The sequence below is a fragment of the Trachypithecus francoisi genome, unplaced genomic scaffold, assembly GCF_009764315.1.
Source record: "Trachypithecus francoisi isolate TF-2019V2 unplaced genomic scaffold, Tfra_2.0 Lachesis_group5, whole genome shotgun sequence".
Classification (NCBI taxonomy): Eukaryota; Metazoa; Chordata; class Mammalia; order Primates; family Cercopithecidae; genus Trachypithecus; species Trachypithecus francoisi.
The window spans coordinates 145,166,077-145,183,312 of NW_022681470.1; the positions used below are offsets into that span (position 1 = coordinate 145,166,077).

General features: G+C 54.9%; 1 protein-coding gene across 3 annotated transcripts in view; it reads left to right on the plus strand.

The window, feature by feature from the left end:
* SEMA6B (semaphorin 6B) overlaps nt 1-17,236 on the plus strand; it is a 45,254-nt gene that overhangs the window by 15,412 nt on the left and 12,606 nt on the right. The window contains exons 1-10 of one of the 3 annotated variants that reach the window (XM_033196991.1): nt 13-244; nt 9,012-9,161; nt 9,356-9,479; nt 10,279-10,339; nt 10,489-10,551; nt 11,438-11,539; nt 11,955-12,045; nt 12,423-12,542; nt 13,364-13,452; nt 16,476-16,693. In XM_033196991.1, coding sequence (XP_033052882.1) covers nt 9,041-9,161; nt 9,356-9,479; nt 10,279-10,339; nt 10,489-10,551; nt 11,438-11,539; nt 11,955-12,045; nt 12,423-12,542; nt 13,364-13,452; nt 16,476-16,693 — 989 coding nt within the window. In that variant the 5' untranslated portion in view covers nt 13-244; nt 9,012-9,040. Of the gene's footprint in view, nt 1-12; nt 245-7,700; nt 7,975-9,011; nt 9,162-9,355; nt 9,480-10,278; nt 10,340-10,488; nt 10,552-11,437; nt 11,540-11,954; nt 12,046-12,422; nt 12,543-13,363; nt 13,453-16,475; nt 16,694-17,236 lie in introns of those variants that run through there. The other 2 variants (XM_033196989.1, XM_033196990.1) reach the window with 2 other exon arrangements.

Consider the following 17,236-nt stretch of genomic DNA (forward strand, 5'->3'; position numbering starts at 1 on the left):
GCTCCAGGTGTGGCCTACGCCATCAGCTGAGACGGAGGACGCAGGAGAAGTGGGGCCGAGGGAGAGGCACATCGACCATCCATTGACCCCGATTGGATCGGTAACCTCAGCGCCACTCCAGCGAGAACCCCGTTAGGGTTTTTGTTTTATTTGTTTGTCTTCGAACTCACAGCCGGATCCTAAACTTTACACCGAAGCTCGGGGGCCAAGAACAGCCCAGACACGCTGGCCTGGAGGAGAGAAGGTGGGGTGAGAGCTCCCCCAGGAAATTCAGACCCGTGACGGGGCGGCAGTAGCTGGGGCGGTGTGGTTCTGGGGTCGCGACCAGCGTGGCTCAGGGTGAGACTTCATGAGTCCTGTGCCTGGAGCTGCTGAGGGGCAGCTGTACCCCGAATCCGGAGCTGGAGGAGGCCCAGCTAGAGTCAGGACTGTGCGTGTCATCAGGTATAGACAGGATTTAGAGCCCCAGGAGTGCACAGGGCCGCCCAAGAGGGGCGTGAGTGGAGGGAAAAGAGAGACGGAGAGGTGGCGGTTGAGGAGGGTGGGTGCAGGGCGGGACAGAAAGTTGGGAGTGAGGCTGGCGAGTGTGGGGCACGGGGGGCCTCCAGAGGACAGAGCTCCTAGGAAGAGGAGCTGAACTAGGGGGTCCCCGAGGACATTTCCATCCCCGAGCCTCAGTTTCCACATCTGCATAGTGGGCTCGTGTTTGCAGAGCTGGAGTGACAGCCGGGGGCCTCCAGGAGGGAGCTGTTGCTTTCTGGCCCCTCTCCCGCAACAACGCTCCCCCACAGCGTACATGCAAGTCCCCAGGGTTGCAGGCAGGAGTCCCCCAACCCCTGGGGCACGCAGATGTGTGGGTGCACGGGTGCCCCGGAGAACCCTGCACACCATCGGCAGCCCCGTGGCTCCCTGTGACCAGGTGTCCCGCAGCCGCAGCGTGGCAGGTGGTGGGGCCGCTTCCGGGCAGGCAGGCGCCGAGCGGCTGCTGGCAGAGGCTCCTCGAGTTTCATGGAGAGAAGCAGATGGCCTTGGGGGTAGCGGGAGATGCACAGGCCTTGGGTAACCCCAGATTGAGGGGGTAAACTGAGGCCAGGTAGATGGGGTTCGTTGTGAAGTGGCCTGGACTCCCCACAGTGAATATTTGGGGTTCCGTTGTGTGTTATCAAAAAAAGGAAAATTGAGCAGGATCTAACGTGGGCTCCGCTGATCCCTGACTTTGGGCAAATGACTTTACCTTTCTATGCCTCAGTTTCTATCTGTATAAGGGGCCTATTAAGAGAATTTACTAGGCTGGGCGCGGTGGGTCACGCCTGTAATCCCAGCACTTGAGAGGAGACTGAGGAGGGTGGATCACTTGAGGCCAAGAGTTCGAAACCAGCCTAGGCAACATGGTGAAACTCCGTCACTACTAAAAATACAAAAATTAGCTGGGTGTGGTGGTGCATACCTGCAATCCCAGCTACTCAGGAGGCTGAGGCAGGAGAATTGCTTGAACCCGGGAAGCCAAGGTTGTAGTGAGCCGAGATCGCACCACTGTACTCCAGCATGGGCAACAGAGCGAGACTAGTCTCCAAAAGAAGAAAAAAAGCACTCACCCCTTGGGGGTGATGTGAAGATTAAATGACTTAAGTACTTAAGACAGTGCCTGAGGCCGGGCGCCGTGGCTCAAGCCTGTAATCCCAGCACTTTGGGAAGCCGAGGCAGGCGGATCACAAGGTCAGAAGATCGAGACCATCCTGGCTAACACGGTGAAACCCCGTCTCTACTAAAAAATACAAACAACTAGCCGGGTGAGGTGGCGGGCACCTGTAGTCCCAGCTGCTCGGGAGGCTGAGGCAGGAGAATGGCTTGAGCCCGGGAGGCGGAGCTTGCAGTGAGCTGAGATCTGGCCAGTGCACTCCAGCTTGGGTGACAGAGCGAGACTCCGTCTCAAAAAAAAAAAAAAAAAAAAAAGACAGTGCCTGGCACCTAGCAAGTGCTTTGTGTTTGCTAGGTGTTTTGTTGTTGTTGTTACTTTATTTTTTTGAGACAGGGTCTCACTTGTTCTCCCAGACTGGAGTACAGTGGCCCAATCATAACTCATTGCATTCTTGAACTCCTGGGCTCAAGCGATCCTCCTGCTTCAGCCTCAAAAGCAGCTGGGACTAACAGGCATGTGCTCACACGCCTGGTTCATTTTTTATTTTCTGTAGAAATTGTGGGAGGGTGTCTCACTATGTTGCCCAGGCTGGTCTCAAACTCATGAGCTCAAGCAATCCTCTTGCTTTGGCCTCCCAAAGTGTTTTACAAAATTAATAAAAAATTAACCGGGCGTGGCAGTGCGCACCTGTAATCCTAGCTTCTTGGGAGGCTGAGACACGAGAATCGCTCGAACCTGGGAGGTGGAGGTTGCAGTGAGCCGATAGTGAACCACTGCACTCCAGCCTGGGCCACAGAGTGAGACTCTGTCCTCGCCCCTCCCCCACCACCACCAAAAAAAAAAAAAAAAAGCCGGGCATGGTGGTGCACATCTATGGTCCCAGCTACTGGAGAGGCTGAGGCAGGAGGATCGCTTGAGTCCGGGAGCTCAAGGCTGCAGTGGGTGGTGATTGTGCCACTGTACTCCAGCCTGGGCGACAGAGCCAGACCCTGTTTCTTGAAACAATGTTTAAAGAATAGTTTAAAGAAATAGTTTCTACAGTTATATATTATTCTGATAAAACACATGAGGCTGGGCGCGGTGCCTCACACCTGTAATCCCAGCACTTTGGGTGGCCGAGGCGGGCGGATCACAAGGTCAGGAGATCGAGACCATCCTGGCTAACACGGTGAAACCCCGTCTCTACTAAAAAATACAAAAAACTAGCCGGGCGTGGTGATGGCGGGCGCCTGTAGTCCCAGCTACTCGGGAGGCTGAGGCAGGAGAATGGCGTGAACCTGGGAGGCGGAGCTTGCAGCAAGCCGAGATCGCACCACTGCACTCCAGCCTGGGCGACAGAGTGAGACTCCGTCTCAAAAAAAAACCACACAGGATGAAAGGCACACCATGTCACACCGTTAGGATGGCTACTGTCAAAAAACCGGAAGGTTGCTGGGCGTGGTGGCTCACACCTGTAATCCTCGCACTTTGGGAGGCCAAGGCGGGTGGATCACCTGAGGTCAGGAGTTCAACACCAGCCTGGCCAACATGGTGAAACCCCATCTGTACTAAAAATACAAAAATTAGCTGGGTGTGGTGGCACGTGCCTTTGGTCTCAGGTACTCGGGAGGCTGAGGCGGGAGGATTGCTTGAACCCGGGAGGCACAGATTGCGGTGAACCAAGACCATGCCACTGCACTCCAGCCTGAGTGACAGACCGAGACTCCATCTCAAAAAAATAAGAATGAAGGTGGCTGGGCACGGTGGCTCACACCTGTAATCCCAGCACTTTGGGAGGCCGAGGTGGGTGGATTGCCTGAGGTCAGGAGTTCAAGACCAGCCTGACCAACATGGTGAAACCCTGTGTGTACTAAAAATGCAAAAAAAAAAAAAAATTAGCCAGGCGTAGTGGCCTGCACCTGGAGTCCCAGCTAACTGGGAGGCTGAGAAAGGAGAATCGCTTGAACCCGAGAGGTGGGGGTTGCAGTAAGCCGAGATCGTGCCACCACACTCCGGCCTGGGAGACAGAGCAAGGCTCTGTCTCAAAAAAAAAAAAAAAAAAGGGGAAGGAAACCCGGACATAGTTCACAGTGTGGATGCATCTTGAGGCCATCACGCTCAGTGAGAGAAGCCAGACACGGAAGGACAAACACTGTGATTCCACTTCTAGGAAGTCCCAAGAGTCATCAGGTTCACAGAGACAGTAGCATGGGAGGTGCCAGGGGGTGGGGAGGGGGTGAGGACTGAGTGTTTCATGGGGACAGAATTTCAGTTTCGGAAGCTGAGAAAGTTCTGGGGAGGGTGGTGGTGATGGTTGCACAATTGTGTGGATGTTCTTAATGCCAGTGAACTGTGTGTACTTAAAAACGGTTAAGGGCGGCCGGGTGCGGTGGCTCACAACTGTAATCCCAGCACTTTGGGAGGCCGAGGTGGGCGGATCACCTGAGGTCAGGAGTTCAAGACTAGCCTGGCCAATATGGCAAAACGCCGTCTCTACTAAAAATACAAAAATTAGCCGGGCCTGGTGGCAGGTGCTTGTGATCCCAGCTACTCGGGAGGCTGAGGCAGGAGAATTGCTTGAACCCAGGAAGCCGAGGTTGCAGTGAGCCGAGATCACGCCATTGCACTCCAGCCTGGGTGACAGAGCAAGACTCTGTCTCAAAAAAAAAAAAAAAAAAAAGAGCACTCACCCCTTGGGAGTGTTATAAAGATTAAATGAGTTAATTTAAGTACTTATGGCCGGGTGCGGTGGCTCAAGCCTGTAATCCCAGCACTTTGGGAGGCCGAGACGGGCGGATCACGAGGTCAGGAGATCGAGACCATCCTGGCTAACATGGTGAAACCCCGTCTCTACTAAAAAATACAAAAAACTAGCCAGGCGAGGTGGCGGGCGCCTGTGGTCCCAGCTACTCGGGAGGCTGAGGCAGGAGAATGGCGTAAACCCAGGAGGCGGAGCTTGCAGTGAGCTGAGATCTGGCCACTGCACTCCAGCCTGGGCGACAGAGCGAGACTCCGTCTCAAAAAAAAAAAAAAAAATTTAAGTACTTATGATAGTGCCTGGCACCTAGCAAGTGCTCTGTGTTTGCTAGTTTTTGTTGTTGTTGTTGTTGTTGTTGTTTATGTTATGTTATATTATGTTATTTTATTTTAATTTTGAGACAGGATCTCACTTGGTCGCCCAGACTGGAGTACAGTGGCCCAATATTAACTCATTGCATTCTTGAACTCCTGGGCTCAAGCGATCCTCCTGCTTCAGCCTTGCAAGTAGCTGGGACAACAGGCATGTGCCACCACGCCTGGTTAATCTTTTATTCTGTAGAGATTGTGGGGGGTTGTCTTGCTGTATTGCCCAGGCTGGTCTCAAACTCATTAGCTCCAGCGATCCTCTTGCCTTGGCCTCCCAAAGTTTTACAAAATTAATACAAAAATTAACTGGGTGTGGCAGTGTGCACCTGTAATTCCAGGTTCTCAGGAGGCTGAGACACGAGAATCGCTTGAACCTGGGAGGTAGAGGTTGCAGTGAGCCAAGATCACACCATTGTACCCCAGCCTGGGCGACAGAGCAAGACTCTGTCCACCTCCCCCCGCCCCCCGCCCCCCGCAAAAAAAAGCCAGGCATGGTGGTGCACACCTATGGTCCCAGCTCCTTGGGAGGTTGAGGCAGGAGGATCGCTTGAGCCCGGAAGTTCAAGGCTGTCGTGAGTGGTGATTGTGCTACTGTACTCCAGCCTAGACGACACAGCCAGACCCTGTCTCTTAAAACAATGTTTAAAGAAACAGTTTCTAGAATTAAATATTATTCTGATAAAACACAGGATGAAAGGTACACCATGTCACACCCGTTAGGATGGCTACTGTCAAAAAACCGGAAGGTGGCCGGGCGCGGTGGCTCACACCTGTAATCCTCGCACTTTGGGAGGCCAGGGCGGGTGGATCACCTGAGGTCAGAAGTTCGACACCAGCCTGGCCAACATGGTGAAACTCCGTCTGTACTAAAAATACAAAAATTAGCTGGGCGTGGTGGCACGTGCCTGTGGTCTCAGGTACTCGGGAGGCTGAGGCGGGAGGATCGCTTGAACCTGGGAGGCAGAGATTGCAGTGAACCAAGATCATGCCACTGCACTCCAGCCTGGGTGACAGAGCGAGACTCCATCTCAAAAAAATAAGAATGGGCCGGGCGCGGTGGCTCAAGCCTGTAATCCCAGCACTTTGGGAGGCCGAGACGGGCGGATCACGAGGTCAGGAGATCGAGACCATCCTGGCTAACACAGTGAAACCCCGTCTCTACTAAAAATACAAAAAAACTAGCCGGGTGAAGTGGCGGGAGCCTGTAGTCCCAGCTACTCGGGAGGCTGAGGCAGGAGAATGGCCTAAACCCGGGAGGTGGAGCTTGCAGTGAGCTGAGATCTGGCCACCGCACTCCAGTCCGGGCGACAGAGCAAAACTCTGCCTCAAAAAAAAAAAAAAAAAAAAAAAAGAATGAAGGCGGCTGGCTGGGCATGGTGGCTCACACCTGTAATCCCAGCACTTTGGGAGGCCGAGGTGGGTGGATTGCCTGAGGTCAGGAGTTCCAGACCAGCCTGACCAACATGGTGAAACCCTGTGTGTACTAAAAATGCAAAAAAAAAAAAAAAAATTAGCCGGGCGTAGTGGCCTGCACCTGGAGTCCCAGCTACCTGGGAGGCTGAGAAAGGAGAATCGCTTGAACCCGAGAGGTGGGGGTTGCAGTAAGCCGAGATCGTGCCACCACACTCCGGCCTGGGAGACAGAGCAAGGCTCTGTCTCAAAAAAAAAAAAAGGGGAAGGAAACCCGGACACAGTTCACAGGGTGGATGCATCTTGAGGCCATCACGCTCAGTGAGAGAAGCCAGACACGGAAGGACAAACACTGTGATTCCACTTCTAGGAAGTCCCAAGAGTCATCAGGTTCACAGAGACAGTAGCATGGGAAGCGCCAGGGGGTGGGGGGGGTGAGGACTGAGTGTTTAATGGGGACAGAATTTCAGTTTCGGAAGCTGAGAAAGTTCTGGGGAGGGTGGTGGTGATGGTTGCACAATTGTGTGGATGTTCTTAATGCCAGTGAACTGTGTGTACTTAAAAACGGTTAAGGGCGGCCGGGTGTGGTGGCTCACAACTGTAATCCCAGCACTTTGGGAGGCCGAGGAGGGCGGATCACCTGAGGTCAGGAGTTCAAGACCAGCCTGGCCAATATGGCAAAACGCCATCTCTACTAAAAATACAAAAATTAGCCGGGCGTGGTGGCGGGCGCTTGTGATCCCAGCTACTCAGGAGGCTGAGGCGTGAGAATTGCTTGAACCCGGGAGGCAGAGGCTACAGTGAGCCGAGATGGCACCACTGCACTCCAGCCGGGGTGACAGAGCAAGACTCTGTCTCAAATAATAATAATAATAATAATGAAAATGGTTAAGAAGACTTTTATGTTATATGTATTTTAGCCATTTTTTAAAATTTTATTTTTCAATTTAATTAATTAATTAATTTTTTTTTTTTTTTTTTTTTTGAGACGGAGTCTTGCTCTGTCACCCAAGCTGGAGTGCAGTGGCCAGATCTCAGCTCACTGCAAGCTCCGCCTCCCGGGTTTACGCCATTCTCCTGCCTCAGCCTCCCGAGTAGCTGGGATTACAGGCGCCCGCCATCTCGCCCGGCTAGTTTTTTGTATTTTTTTTAGTAGAGACGGGGTTTCACCGTGTTAGCCAGGATGGTCTCGATCTTCTGACCTCGTGATCCGCCCGCCTCGGCCTCCCAAAGTGCTGGGATTACAGGCTTGAGCCACCGCGCCCGGCCGCCATTTTTTTTTTTAAAGGCACAGGGCAGACATGGCTCTTAGGTAGGTTCTGGGGTAGGGGCTTGAAGAGCCCTTGACATGAGGGGAGGGGAGGCCAAAGAGGAGTCTGAGGTCAGGGGTCTTGAATCCCAGGGAGAGGCTGGGGCCTGGACTCAGGGTCCCTGGGAGCCACAGGAGGCTGTAGAGTAGGGGAGGAGCCAGGGAAGGAAACTCTGAAGGAAACAGGGCCGTGCCCTGAACACACGTGGAATCCGGGTGTTCGCTGAGTCACAAATCCTGGAAGCTCAGGGTCGTGGAGAGGAAACCCAGCCGCTCTATGCAAGGTCTTCCTGTTTTTGGAGGAGGCAGGCACTCCAGGGCCGATCGTCTCCAATCACCTTCACCTCTGGGGGCTCAGAATCCCTGAGCCACAAGGCCAGGGCAGGGCTGGGGGATACCCCTGCTGCTCAGACAGGGAAATGGGCACGGAGCTTGCCCAGTACTTCCCAGAAGGACGAGGCTGCTGAGCTCCTCATTCGGGGCTCCGGGACCTGGACTGTACCCCTTTCTGGTAGGGGGTGCCCTGAACTGAGACCTTCAGGCATGGAGGGCGGGGGCTCAGAGGTTGAATTCTGCTTCCGTGTCATTACCTGGGTGGGAGGGGGCCTCCATTCCACACACCTAGAAGTTTCTGCAAAATTACCTGGAATGGGAGTGAGAAGCAGGCCCACTTGAGAGGTAGTGAGGTGCCTGTCATGGAGGTATGCAAGCAGAGGATGAAAAGGCTGGACTTGAGAAGGAGGTCAGACCTCCCAGGTTCGCAGAGCCCCTTGGCATGGGGAATATTCTGTGATTCTGTAGTTATGTAGTACTGTCATACCCAGCTTGTGGCTTTTTTTTTTTTTTTTTTTGATGGAGTCTTGCTCTGTTGCCCAGGCTGGAATGCAATGGTGCGATCTTGGCTCACTGCAACCTCCACCTCCTGGGTTCAAGGGATTCTCCTGCCTCAGCTCCCCAGTAGCAGGGATTACAGGCATATATCACCACGCCAGGCTAATTTTTGTATTTTTTTTCTAGAGACGGGGTTTCGCTATGTTAGGCAGGCTGGTCTTGAACTCCTGACCTCTGGAGATCCTCCCACCTCTGCCTCCCAAAGTGTTGGGATTACAGGCGTGAGCCACAGAGCACACAGCCAGCTTGTGGCTTATAAAATTCCAAATGTCTTTGACTCTTTTTTTTTTGCCTTTGAGTTTAATATTTTTGTGTTTTAATTCTAAGGATTTTTATGCGTGTATTTTGTGATTGCGTTTTTAAATATGTGTTTTAGGATATTCGTATCTATTATAATTATTATTAGTTTTTAATTACCGAATGCATTTTTGTTTGAAGTCGTTTCCTGGGCTTTCACGCACACGTGACCATAAAGCTGTTCTGATAATTAAATCAGTGCTGTGCATTATTATTATTATTGCCATTATTGTTATTATTAATTATTATCCCCGGGGGCAATTTTTCTGGGATTTGAAGGAGCGGCTGAGGCTCTCGCGCGCCCTCTTGTGGCCGCGAGCCGGACTGCAGGCCTCTCACCTCGCCGCCCCTCACCCGCAGGCGTCACCTCCTGTCGCCTCGCCCTCGCCATGCAGACCCCGCGAGCGTCCCCTCCCCGCCCGGCCCTGCTACTTCTGCTGCTGCTACTGGGGGGCGCCCACGGCCTCTTTCCTGAGGAGCCGCCGCCGCTCAGCGTGGCCCCCAGGGACTGTGAGTCTGGGGGTGTCTTGCCGGGGGAGGGGGGGTGGAGTCCCGTGGGAGTGTCTGGGTTCCCAGTTGGGTCTGCTGCCCCCACTGGGGGACTCAACCAGTTCAGGAGCCACCCGTAGAAGGGGCATGACCTCGGGCCAGCCTCTCTTCACCCCCAGCCCTTGCTCACACCCCTTCTCCACCCCCTCCCTCAGACCTGAACCACTATCCCGTGTTTGTGGGCAGCGGACCCGGACGCCTCGCCCCCGCAGAAGGTGCTGAAGACCTCAACATCCAGCGAGTCCTGCGAGTCAACAGGACTCTGTTCATTGGGGACAGGTATTGCTGGGGACAGCGAGGAGGCCTGTGTGACTGAAGCAGAATGAGCGAGGGGAGAGAGAGAGGAGGGGAGTGCAGGGAGGGGATGGGACAAGTCGTGCAGAGCCTGTTGGGTCATTGGGAGGACTTAGGCTTTGACCCGGAGGAACGTGGGAGCCACGGAGGGTTGTAGTTAGAGGAAGGACTGGACCTGACTCAGGTGCTCACACGCGCCCTCTGGTGGCTGCTTCTGGGAGGGGGCAAGAATGGAAGCCAGAGGACCAGGGTGGAGGGTACTGGGCTTTCCAGGCTGGCTATGATGAGGCTGGACCAGGTGGAAGCTGTCGTGGGGAGAAGCGAGTGGGAGATGACGGGGCTTCTAGCGAGGGGCATCCCAGGAAGGAGAGATACCGGACAGATCAGATGCTTTGGAGAGAATGAGGAGGATGGAGAAGTGACCACTGGGCTTAACCACACGAGGTCACCAATGATGTTGAGCAGGGCGACTTCCTTGGCATGGGTGTGACGAGGGAGAGACTGGTGGGCGCCCGGGAGGCGCCGAATGGGGCACCTGGCCTAAGGCCATGGGACGTGGTGTTGGGGGCAGCCCGTGGGGCGTGTCGGGCAGGAGGTGGAGGGCAGGGTGTGAAGTCCTGCTGGGGCCCTTAGGAGGGGTGTGGTCGGCGCTGGAGTTGCTGGTGTCAGAGACGTTGGCATGTGCCTGCGTGCCCCCGTGTGCACGGCACATTGGCAGTGGGAAGGATGGAATGGGAGAGAGCGGTGGAGCCCCCATGTCTCACTAGCTATGCCCCTCCCCCAGGGACAACCTCTACAGGGTAGAGCTGGAGCCCCCCACGTCCATGGAGCTGCAGTACCAGAGGGTGAGGAAGGGGTACAGGTGGGAGTGGAGGCGGTAGGGCCAGGGGGTCGTGGCACTGCACCGGGGGGGCTGGGTGAATTCGGCCCTGCATGACAGGGTCACTTAGGGCTGCTGGGACCCGGTGCCCCCTCACCAGCTCTCTGTCTGTAGAAGCTGACCTGGAGATCGAATCCAAGCGACATAAACGTGTGTCGGATGAAGGGCAAACAGGAGGTGAGTGGGCCCTGGTTCGGTCCCGGCCCCCGCGAATCAGCCCTGGCGTTACCCATGCCCCGCCCAAATCAGGCCAGGCCACGCCCACTCTGCCAGCCCTGGCCACGCCCCAACCCACCCCCCTGTCAGTCTTGGCCACGCCCAACCGCCAGCCCTGGCCACATCCCCAAACAACCATGGCCACGGCCACGTCCCCACTCAATTGGTCCTAGCCCGGCCCCCAACCTAGCCACAATTAGCCATAATCACGCCCCAAATAGTTCTGGCTACGCCCACACCTCTGCCCCAGTCAGTCTTGCCACCACCCCCATTATCGTTCCAACCAGCCCAGGCCATGCTCACACCCCAGCCAATCGCTCACATCCCACCCAATCGATCAGGTCCCCATCCCGACCCCTCCCCTATCAGCCCTGCCCGCCCCACCACGCCCCTGGCCCGCCCCAATAAGCCCAGGCCACGCCCACCCCACCAACTCTGGCCATGCTCCCAACCTGGCCCCAGTCATGCCCACCACACCCCAGTTAGTTCTGGTCACGCCCATGCCCCACCCCAATTGGCCCCGACCACACCCAGAGCGGATCCTTCTCCTTCTCCATCCCAGGTTGGGACTCTGCTGTTGCCATGGTTATGCCCACCATCTGACCATGCCCACAATCCTGGCTTTGCTTGCACTGCTGATACAAAGTGTTACCCTGTCTGGGCCGCACCGTGTCCCCAGCCAGCCCTAGGTTCAGCCCCTGCCTTGACCACACCCCAGGGAGGGCCCCAGACTTGGCCACGCACACCACAGACCGGCCCTCCACCCACAAAGCTCAGGTTCTGGCCACGCCTGTGACCATGACCACGCCCACATCGCGCTCCCCACTTCCTCCTGTCCCCACCCCAGGGCGAGTGTCGAAACTTCGTAAAGGTGCTGCTCCTTCGGGACGAGTCCACGCTCTTTGTGTGCGGTTCCAACGCCTTCAACCCAGTGTGCGCCAACTACAGCGTGAGTCTTAAGACTCCCTGCGCCCCAGGTCCAACCTCCAGGCCTCTGCTCGCGACCTCCGCTGGCCATGACTTTTCCCCAAGCCATGTCACCTCTTCCAGGAAGCCTTCCTGGATATACTCTCCCTGCCTCCTGCCCCTGAGCTCAAGAGGAGTCACCGCTGTCCAAACGAGACCTGTACAGGGGGCCAGGGAAGCTGTAGCTACTTAGACAATGAGCCAGGTCTAACTAGAGATCGACTCTTAAACCCATTTACAGATCAGTAAACTGAGGTCCTGAGAGATTAAGTGAGTGGCCAGGGTCACACAGTAATTCATGGTGGACCAGGATTCTCCCTAGAGTTGGGGGCTGAGGGAGCCAGAGGCTGCTAGGCGGGCCCAGGAGATCTGTCACTCAGCCCCCATGGTCCCTGCAGATAGACACCCTGCAGCCCGTGGGAGACAGCATCAGCGGTATGGCCCGCTGCCCGTACGACCCCAAGCACGCCAATGTTGCCCTCTTCTCTGGTAAGTACCCCCCCAACCTCCATCTGATCAGCCCCAGCCAGAGGCAAGACCTGGTGTTTTCTACTCCAGCGTCTGGGTCGTTTAGAAGGCAGCTGGATGACCACTCATCCCAGCTGTGACATGGGCAGACTCTCAGCCCAGGTTTGGGGCTCAGCTGGGATTGAGGCTCAGCGGGGCTTGGGGCTTAGCCAGGGTCAGGGGCTCAGTTAAGGTCAGGGATTGGCTGGAGGTGGGGCTTGCATGGGATCAGGGCTCAGCCTGGAGACAGGGCTCCCCTAGGCTCAGGGCTCAGTCTCAGAAAATCGAGTTTCGACCCACCCAGCCCCTGGCCTCTGCGGTCTCATCTCTTGCCTGCCTTCCCCACCCACCCCATCCAGACGGGATGCTCTTCACAGCTACTGTTACCGACTTCCTAGCCATTGACGCTGTCATCTACCGCAGCCTCGGGGACAGGCCCACCCTGCGCACCGTGAAACACGACTCCAAGTGGTTCAAAGGTGAGACCAGGAAGGGCAGTGGGCCCAGACCTGGCAGGGCCCAGAACCTGACATTCATCAAATCCCCCCACCAGAATAAGAGTCCCAGAGGAGCTTGGTGGGAGGATTTCCACCACATCTTTGGAATCTGAAATTCCAGGCCTTTTTGAAGGCTGGAAAGCTAGAGGAACAAGTTTAGTTGGATCTAAAGTAGAACTCGCTGGAAGTGGGTGGCTTAGAAGCCCAAAATGGAACCACAGAAAAGATACAGCAGGACTCAGCTCTTCAACACATGAGGGAGGAAGATAACAAAAAATAGTTGATGTTACCATTTGCAGCAAGAGACACAGCGATTTTAGGCTCTTCTGACCTCCCTTCCCCTGCAGAAAACCAAACTGAGTCTGTTTCATTTTGCCTGGGTAACCAGCCTAGGTCCCCCCTTCACCATAAAAGCCAGTGAGTTCTTGTTTTTTTTTTTTTTTTTTGGAGACGGAGTCTTGCTGTGTCACCCGGGCTGGAGTGCAGTGGCCAGATCTCAGCTCACTGCAAGCTCCGCCTCCGGGTTTACGCCATTCTCCTGCCTCAGCCTCCCGAGTAGCTGGGACTACAGGCGCCCGCCACCTCGCCCGGCTAGCTTTTTGTATTTTTTAGTAGAGACGGGGTTTCACTGTGTTAGCCAGGATGGTCTCGATCTCCTGACCTCGTGATCTGCCTGTCTCGGCCTCCCAAAGTGCTGGGATTACAGGCTTGAGCCACCGCGCCCGGCCATCCAGTGAGTTCTTAGCCCCAGAAATTCCCTTTGTCATGTCAGGGGCTGAGTTCTGACCCCTCCTCTCCTGCAGAGCCTTACTTTGTCCATGCGGTGGAGTGGGGCAGCCATGTCTACTTCTTCTTCCGGGAGATCGCGATGGAATTTAACTACCTGGAGAAGGTGAGGCCAGTGCAGTGGGGCATGGAGTGGAGAGGCTCTGATCATGCGAAGTTGGGGGGCAGAGGTGGATCCATGAATGCCGACATGGGGCAAGAGGGTCCTGCCCTCCATTTCTGGTTCCCAGGGCCTCCCTTCCAGCCATGATCAGGCCCTGAGCCTGAAGACATCTGTAGAGCAGCTGTGGAGCACTCAGTCCTGACGAGGGACTTGAGTTGGAAGTCAGATACACCTGGTGCTGTTGCTGTTCACCTGTCCACCCACCCAGCCACAATCACTTATCCATCCTTCATCCCCTGTCCATCCGTCTACCTGCTCACCCTCCCACTTAACCATCTGCCTGTTTTTCAGCCCACCCACACTTTCATGAATCCATTAATCCATCTACTAATCCACCCACTACCCATCCATCCATCCATGCACTCATCCATCTGTCCACGCATCCATCCACCCATCAGTTCATCCAACCACCCTTCCATCCTATCCGTCCATGAGTCCATCCCTCAGTCCGTCCATCTATCCATCATCTATCCATCCATCTGCCAGTCCATTCACCCATCCATTCTTTTTTTTTTTTTTTTTTTTGAGACGGAGTCTTGCTCTGCCACCCAGGCTGGAGTGCAGTGGCCGGCTCTCAGCTCACTGCAAGCTCCGCCTCCCGGGTTCACGCCATTCTCCTGTCTCAGCCTCCTGAGTAGCTGGGACTACAGGCGCCCGCCTCGTCGCCCGGCTAGTTTTTTGTATTTTTTAGTAGAGACGGGGTTTCACCGTATTAGCCAGGATGGTCTCGATCTCCTGACCTCGTGATCCGCCCGTCTCGGCCTCCCAAAGTGCTGGGATTACAGGCTTGAGCCACCGCGCCCGGCCACACCCATCCATTCATCCATCTGTCCATCCCATCCACCCATCCATGCACCCACCCATCCATCCATTTATCTACCCATCCACCCATCCATCCATCCATCCATCCATCCATCCATCTCTCCCTCCCTCCATCCCATCCATCTGCCAATCCATCCACCCATCCATTCGTCCATCTACCTGTCCAGCCACTCATCCATCCATCATTCATCTATCCATCCATCTGCCAATCCATCCACCCATCCATTCATCCATCCACCCTTCCATCCCATGCATCGATCCTTCTCATCCACCCACTCGTCATCTATGCACCCACCTATCTCTCCATCCATTTATCTGCCCATCTACCCACACACCATCCATCCATCCATCCATCCATCCATCCATCCACTCACCCATCCAACCATCCACCCACCCAACTCACCAATCCATCCATCCATCCATCCACTCACCCATCCAACCATCCACCCACCCAACTCATCCATCCGTCCATCCATCCATCCATCCATTCATCCATCCATTCATCTGCCAATCCATCCACCCATCCATTCATCCATCTACCTATCCGACCACCCATCCATCCATCCATCATTCATCTATCCATCCATCTGCCAATCTATCCACCCATCCATTCATCCATTCACCCTTCCATCCCATCCATCCATCCATCCATTCATCCATCCATCCACTCACCCGTCCTACCATCCACCCATCCAACTCACCAATCCATCCATCCATCCATTCATCCAACCATCCATCCACTCACTCATCCAACCATCTACCCACCCAACTCACCCTTTCATCCATCCATCCATCCATCCACACATCCATCCATCCATCAATCCATCCATCCATCCATCCATCCATCCACCAATCCATCCACCCATCCATTCATCCATCCACCCTTCCATCCCATCCATCCATCCATCTCATCCACCCACTCATCATCTATGCACCCACCCATCTATTCATCCATTTATCTGCCCATCCACCTACACATCCATCCATCCATCCATCCATCCATCCATCCATCCATCCACTCACCCATCCAACCATCCACCCACCCAACTCACCCATCCATCCATCCATCCATCCACACATCCATCCATCCACCATCCATCCATCCATCCATCCATCATCATCCATCCATCCATCCCATCCATCCGCCAATCCATCTACCCATCCATTCATCAATCTACCTATCCAACCACCCATCCATCCATCCATCATTCATCTGTCCATCCATCTGCCAATCCATCCACCACCCATTCATCCATCCACCCTTCCATCCCATGCATCCATCCATCTCATCCACACACTCGTCATCTATGCACCCACCCATCTATCCATCCATTTATCTGCCCATACACCCACACACCCATCCATCTATCCACCCACTCACTGATCCAACCATCCATTCACCCAACTCACCCTCCCTTCCTTCCTTCCTTCCTTCCATCCACCCACCCACCCATCCATCCATCCACCCATCCACTTATCCATCCATTCATTCATCCACTTATTCACCTATCCATGTATCCATCCATCCATTCACCTAGCTTCTCTCTATTCATCTGTTCATCCATCCACCCACCCATCCATCTACTTATCTACCAACTGCCTAATTACCTTGTCCTCTGTCATCATCTCCTTCATTATCTATCATCCTTTTTCAGATGTATTCATTTATCCATCCACCCACTCATCCCTTTATTGTAATCATCCATCCATCTGTTCATCCACTCATCTATCCATCCAGGGAACCAGGCAGTGCTGAAGTGCACAGACTGCCACTAACTACTGTTGTGACCTTGGCCAGTCACTTCCTTTTATCCGTGCCTCTTATCAGTTTCCCCATATGTACAATGGGGGGATATCAGTAGGCAGCCCTCAGGAAGAGTGTAAGAGATGTGAGAATAAAACATTTCTTCATGGAAGCAGTGATGATTATGGTTGTCACTGTTGCTATTATCATCACTGACTATTCCCACCGGGGATTTCTGCAAGGGAAGCCGGTGCCCAGAGAGGAACAGTGACTGGCCGGGGTCCCGCCAGAGCCAGGGTCAGACTCTTCCATCCCGGCTTGGGTGGCGGGTGGCACAGCCTGTGAGCAGGCCTTCCTGGGACACAGAGCTCAGGCCTCCGTCTGTCCACTGTCACGCCAGGTGGTGGTGGCCCGCGTGGCCCGAGTGTGCAAGAATGACGTGGGAGGCTCCCCCCGCGTGCTGGAGAAGCAGTGGACGTCCTTCCTGAAGGCGCGGCTCAACTGCTCCGTGCCCGGGGACTCCCACTTCTACTTCAACGTGCTGCAGGCTGTCACAGGCGTGGTCAGCCTCGGGGGCCGGCCCGTGGTCCTGGCTGTGTTTTCCACGCCCAGCAACAGGTCAGCGCCCACCAATGGGAGTGAACTGGGAGCATTTGGTAGGCATGGGTAGAGAGGGCTTGCATTCACTCCTCAGATAGGCCCAGGGTCCTAGGTTGGGCACCACTGGATTAGACCCCTGAGAGGCCTCGGCCCCAGGCTGGGGTGAGACAAGCTGACAGTGACCCTCTAAGTCCCTTTGGTCAGCACTGGGCCAGAGATATCCTCATCCTCTGCCTTTGGGGAGAGGAGCAGGGAGGGCCTCCTGGAGGAGGGGACATTGGAGCTAGACTTCAGGTGTGAGATGGAGGAAGAAGGAAGGGTGTTCAAAGTTGGAGAAACAGCACATGCAAAGGTCCTGAGGCTGCAGTGAGTTCGGTATATTTAAGGAATCTTGAGAGGGCCCGTGTGGGAAGGGAACCAGGGGAGAATGGGCAACACGGAGGCGGGGAAGTGATGGGATGGATCAAGCAAGGCCTTGTGGGCTGCAGGCAGAAACCTGGACTTTTTCCTGAGAGCACTGGGAGCCACGGAAGAGTGAAGAGCAAGAGGGATGAGATCAGA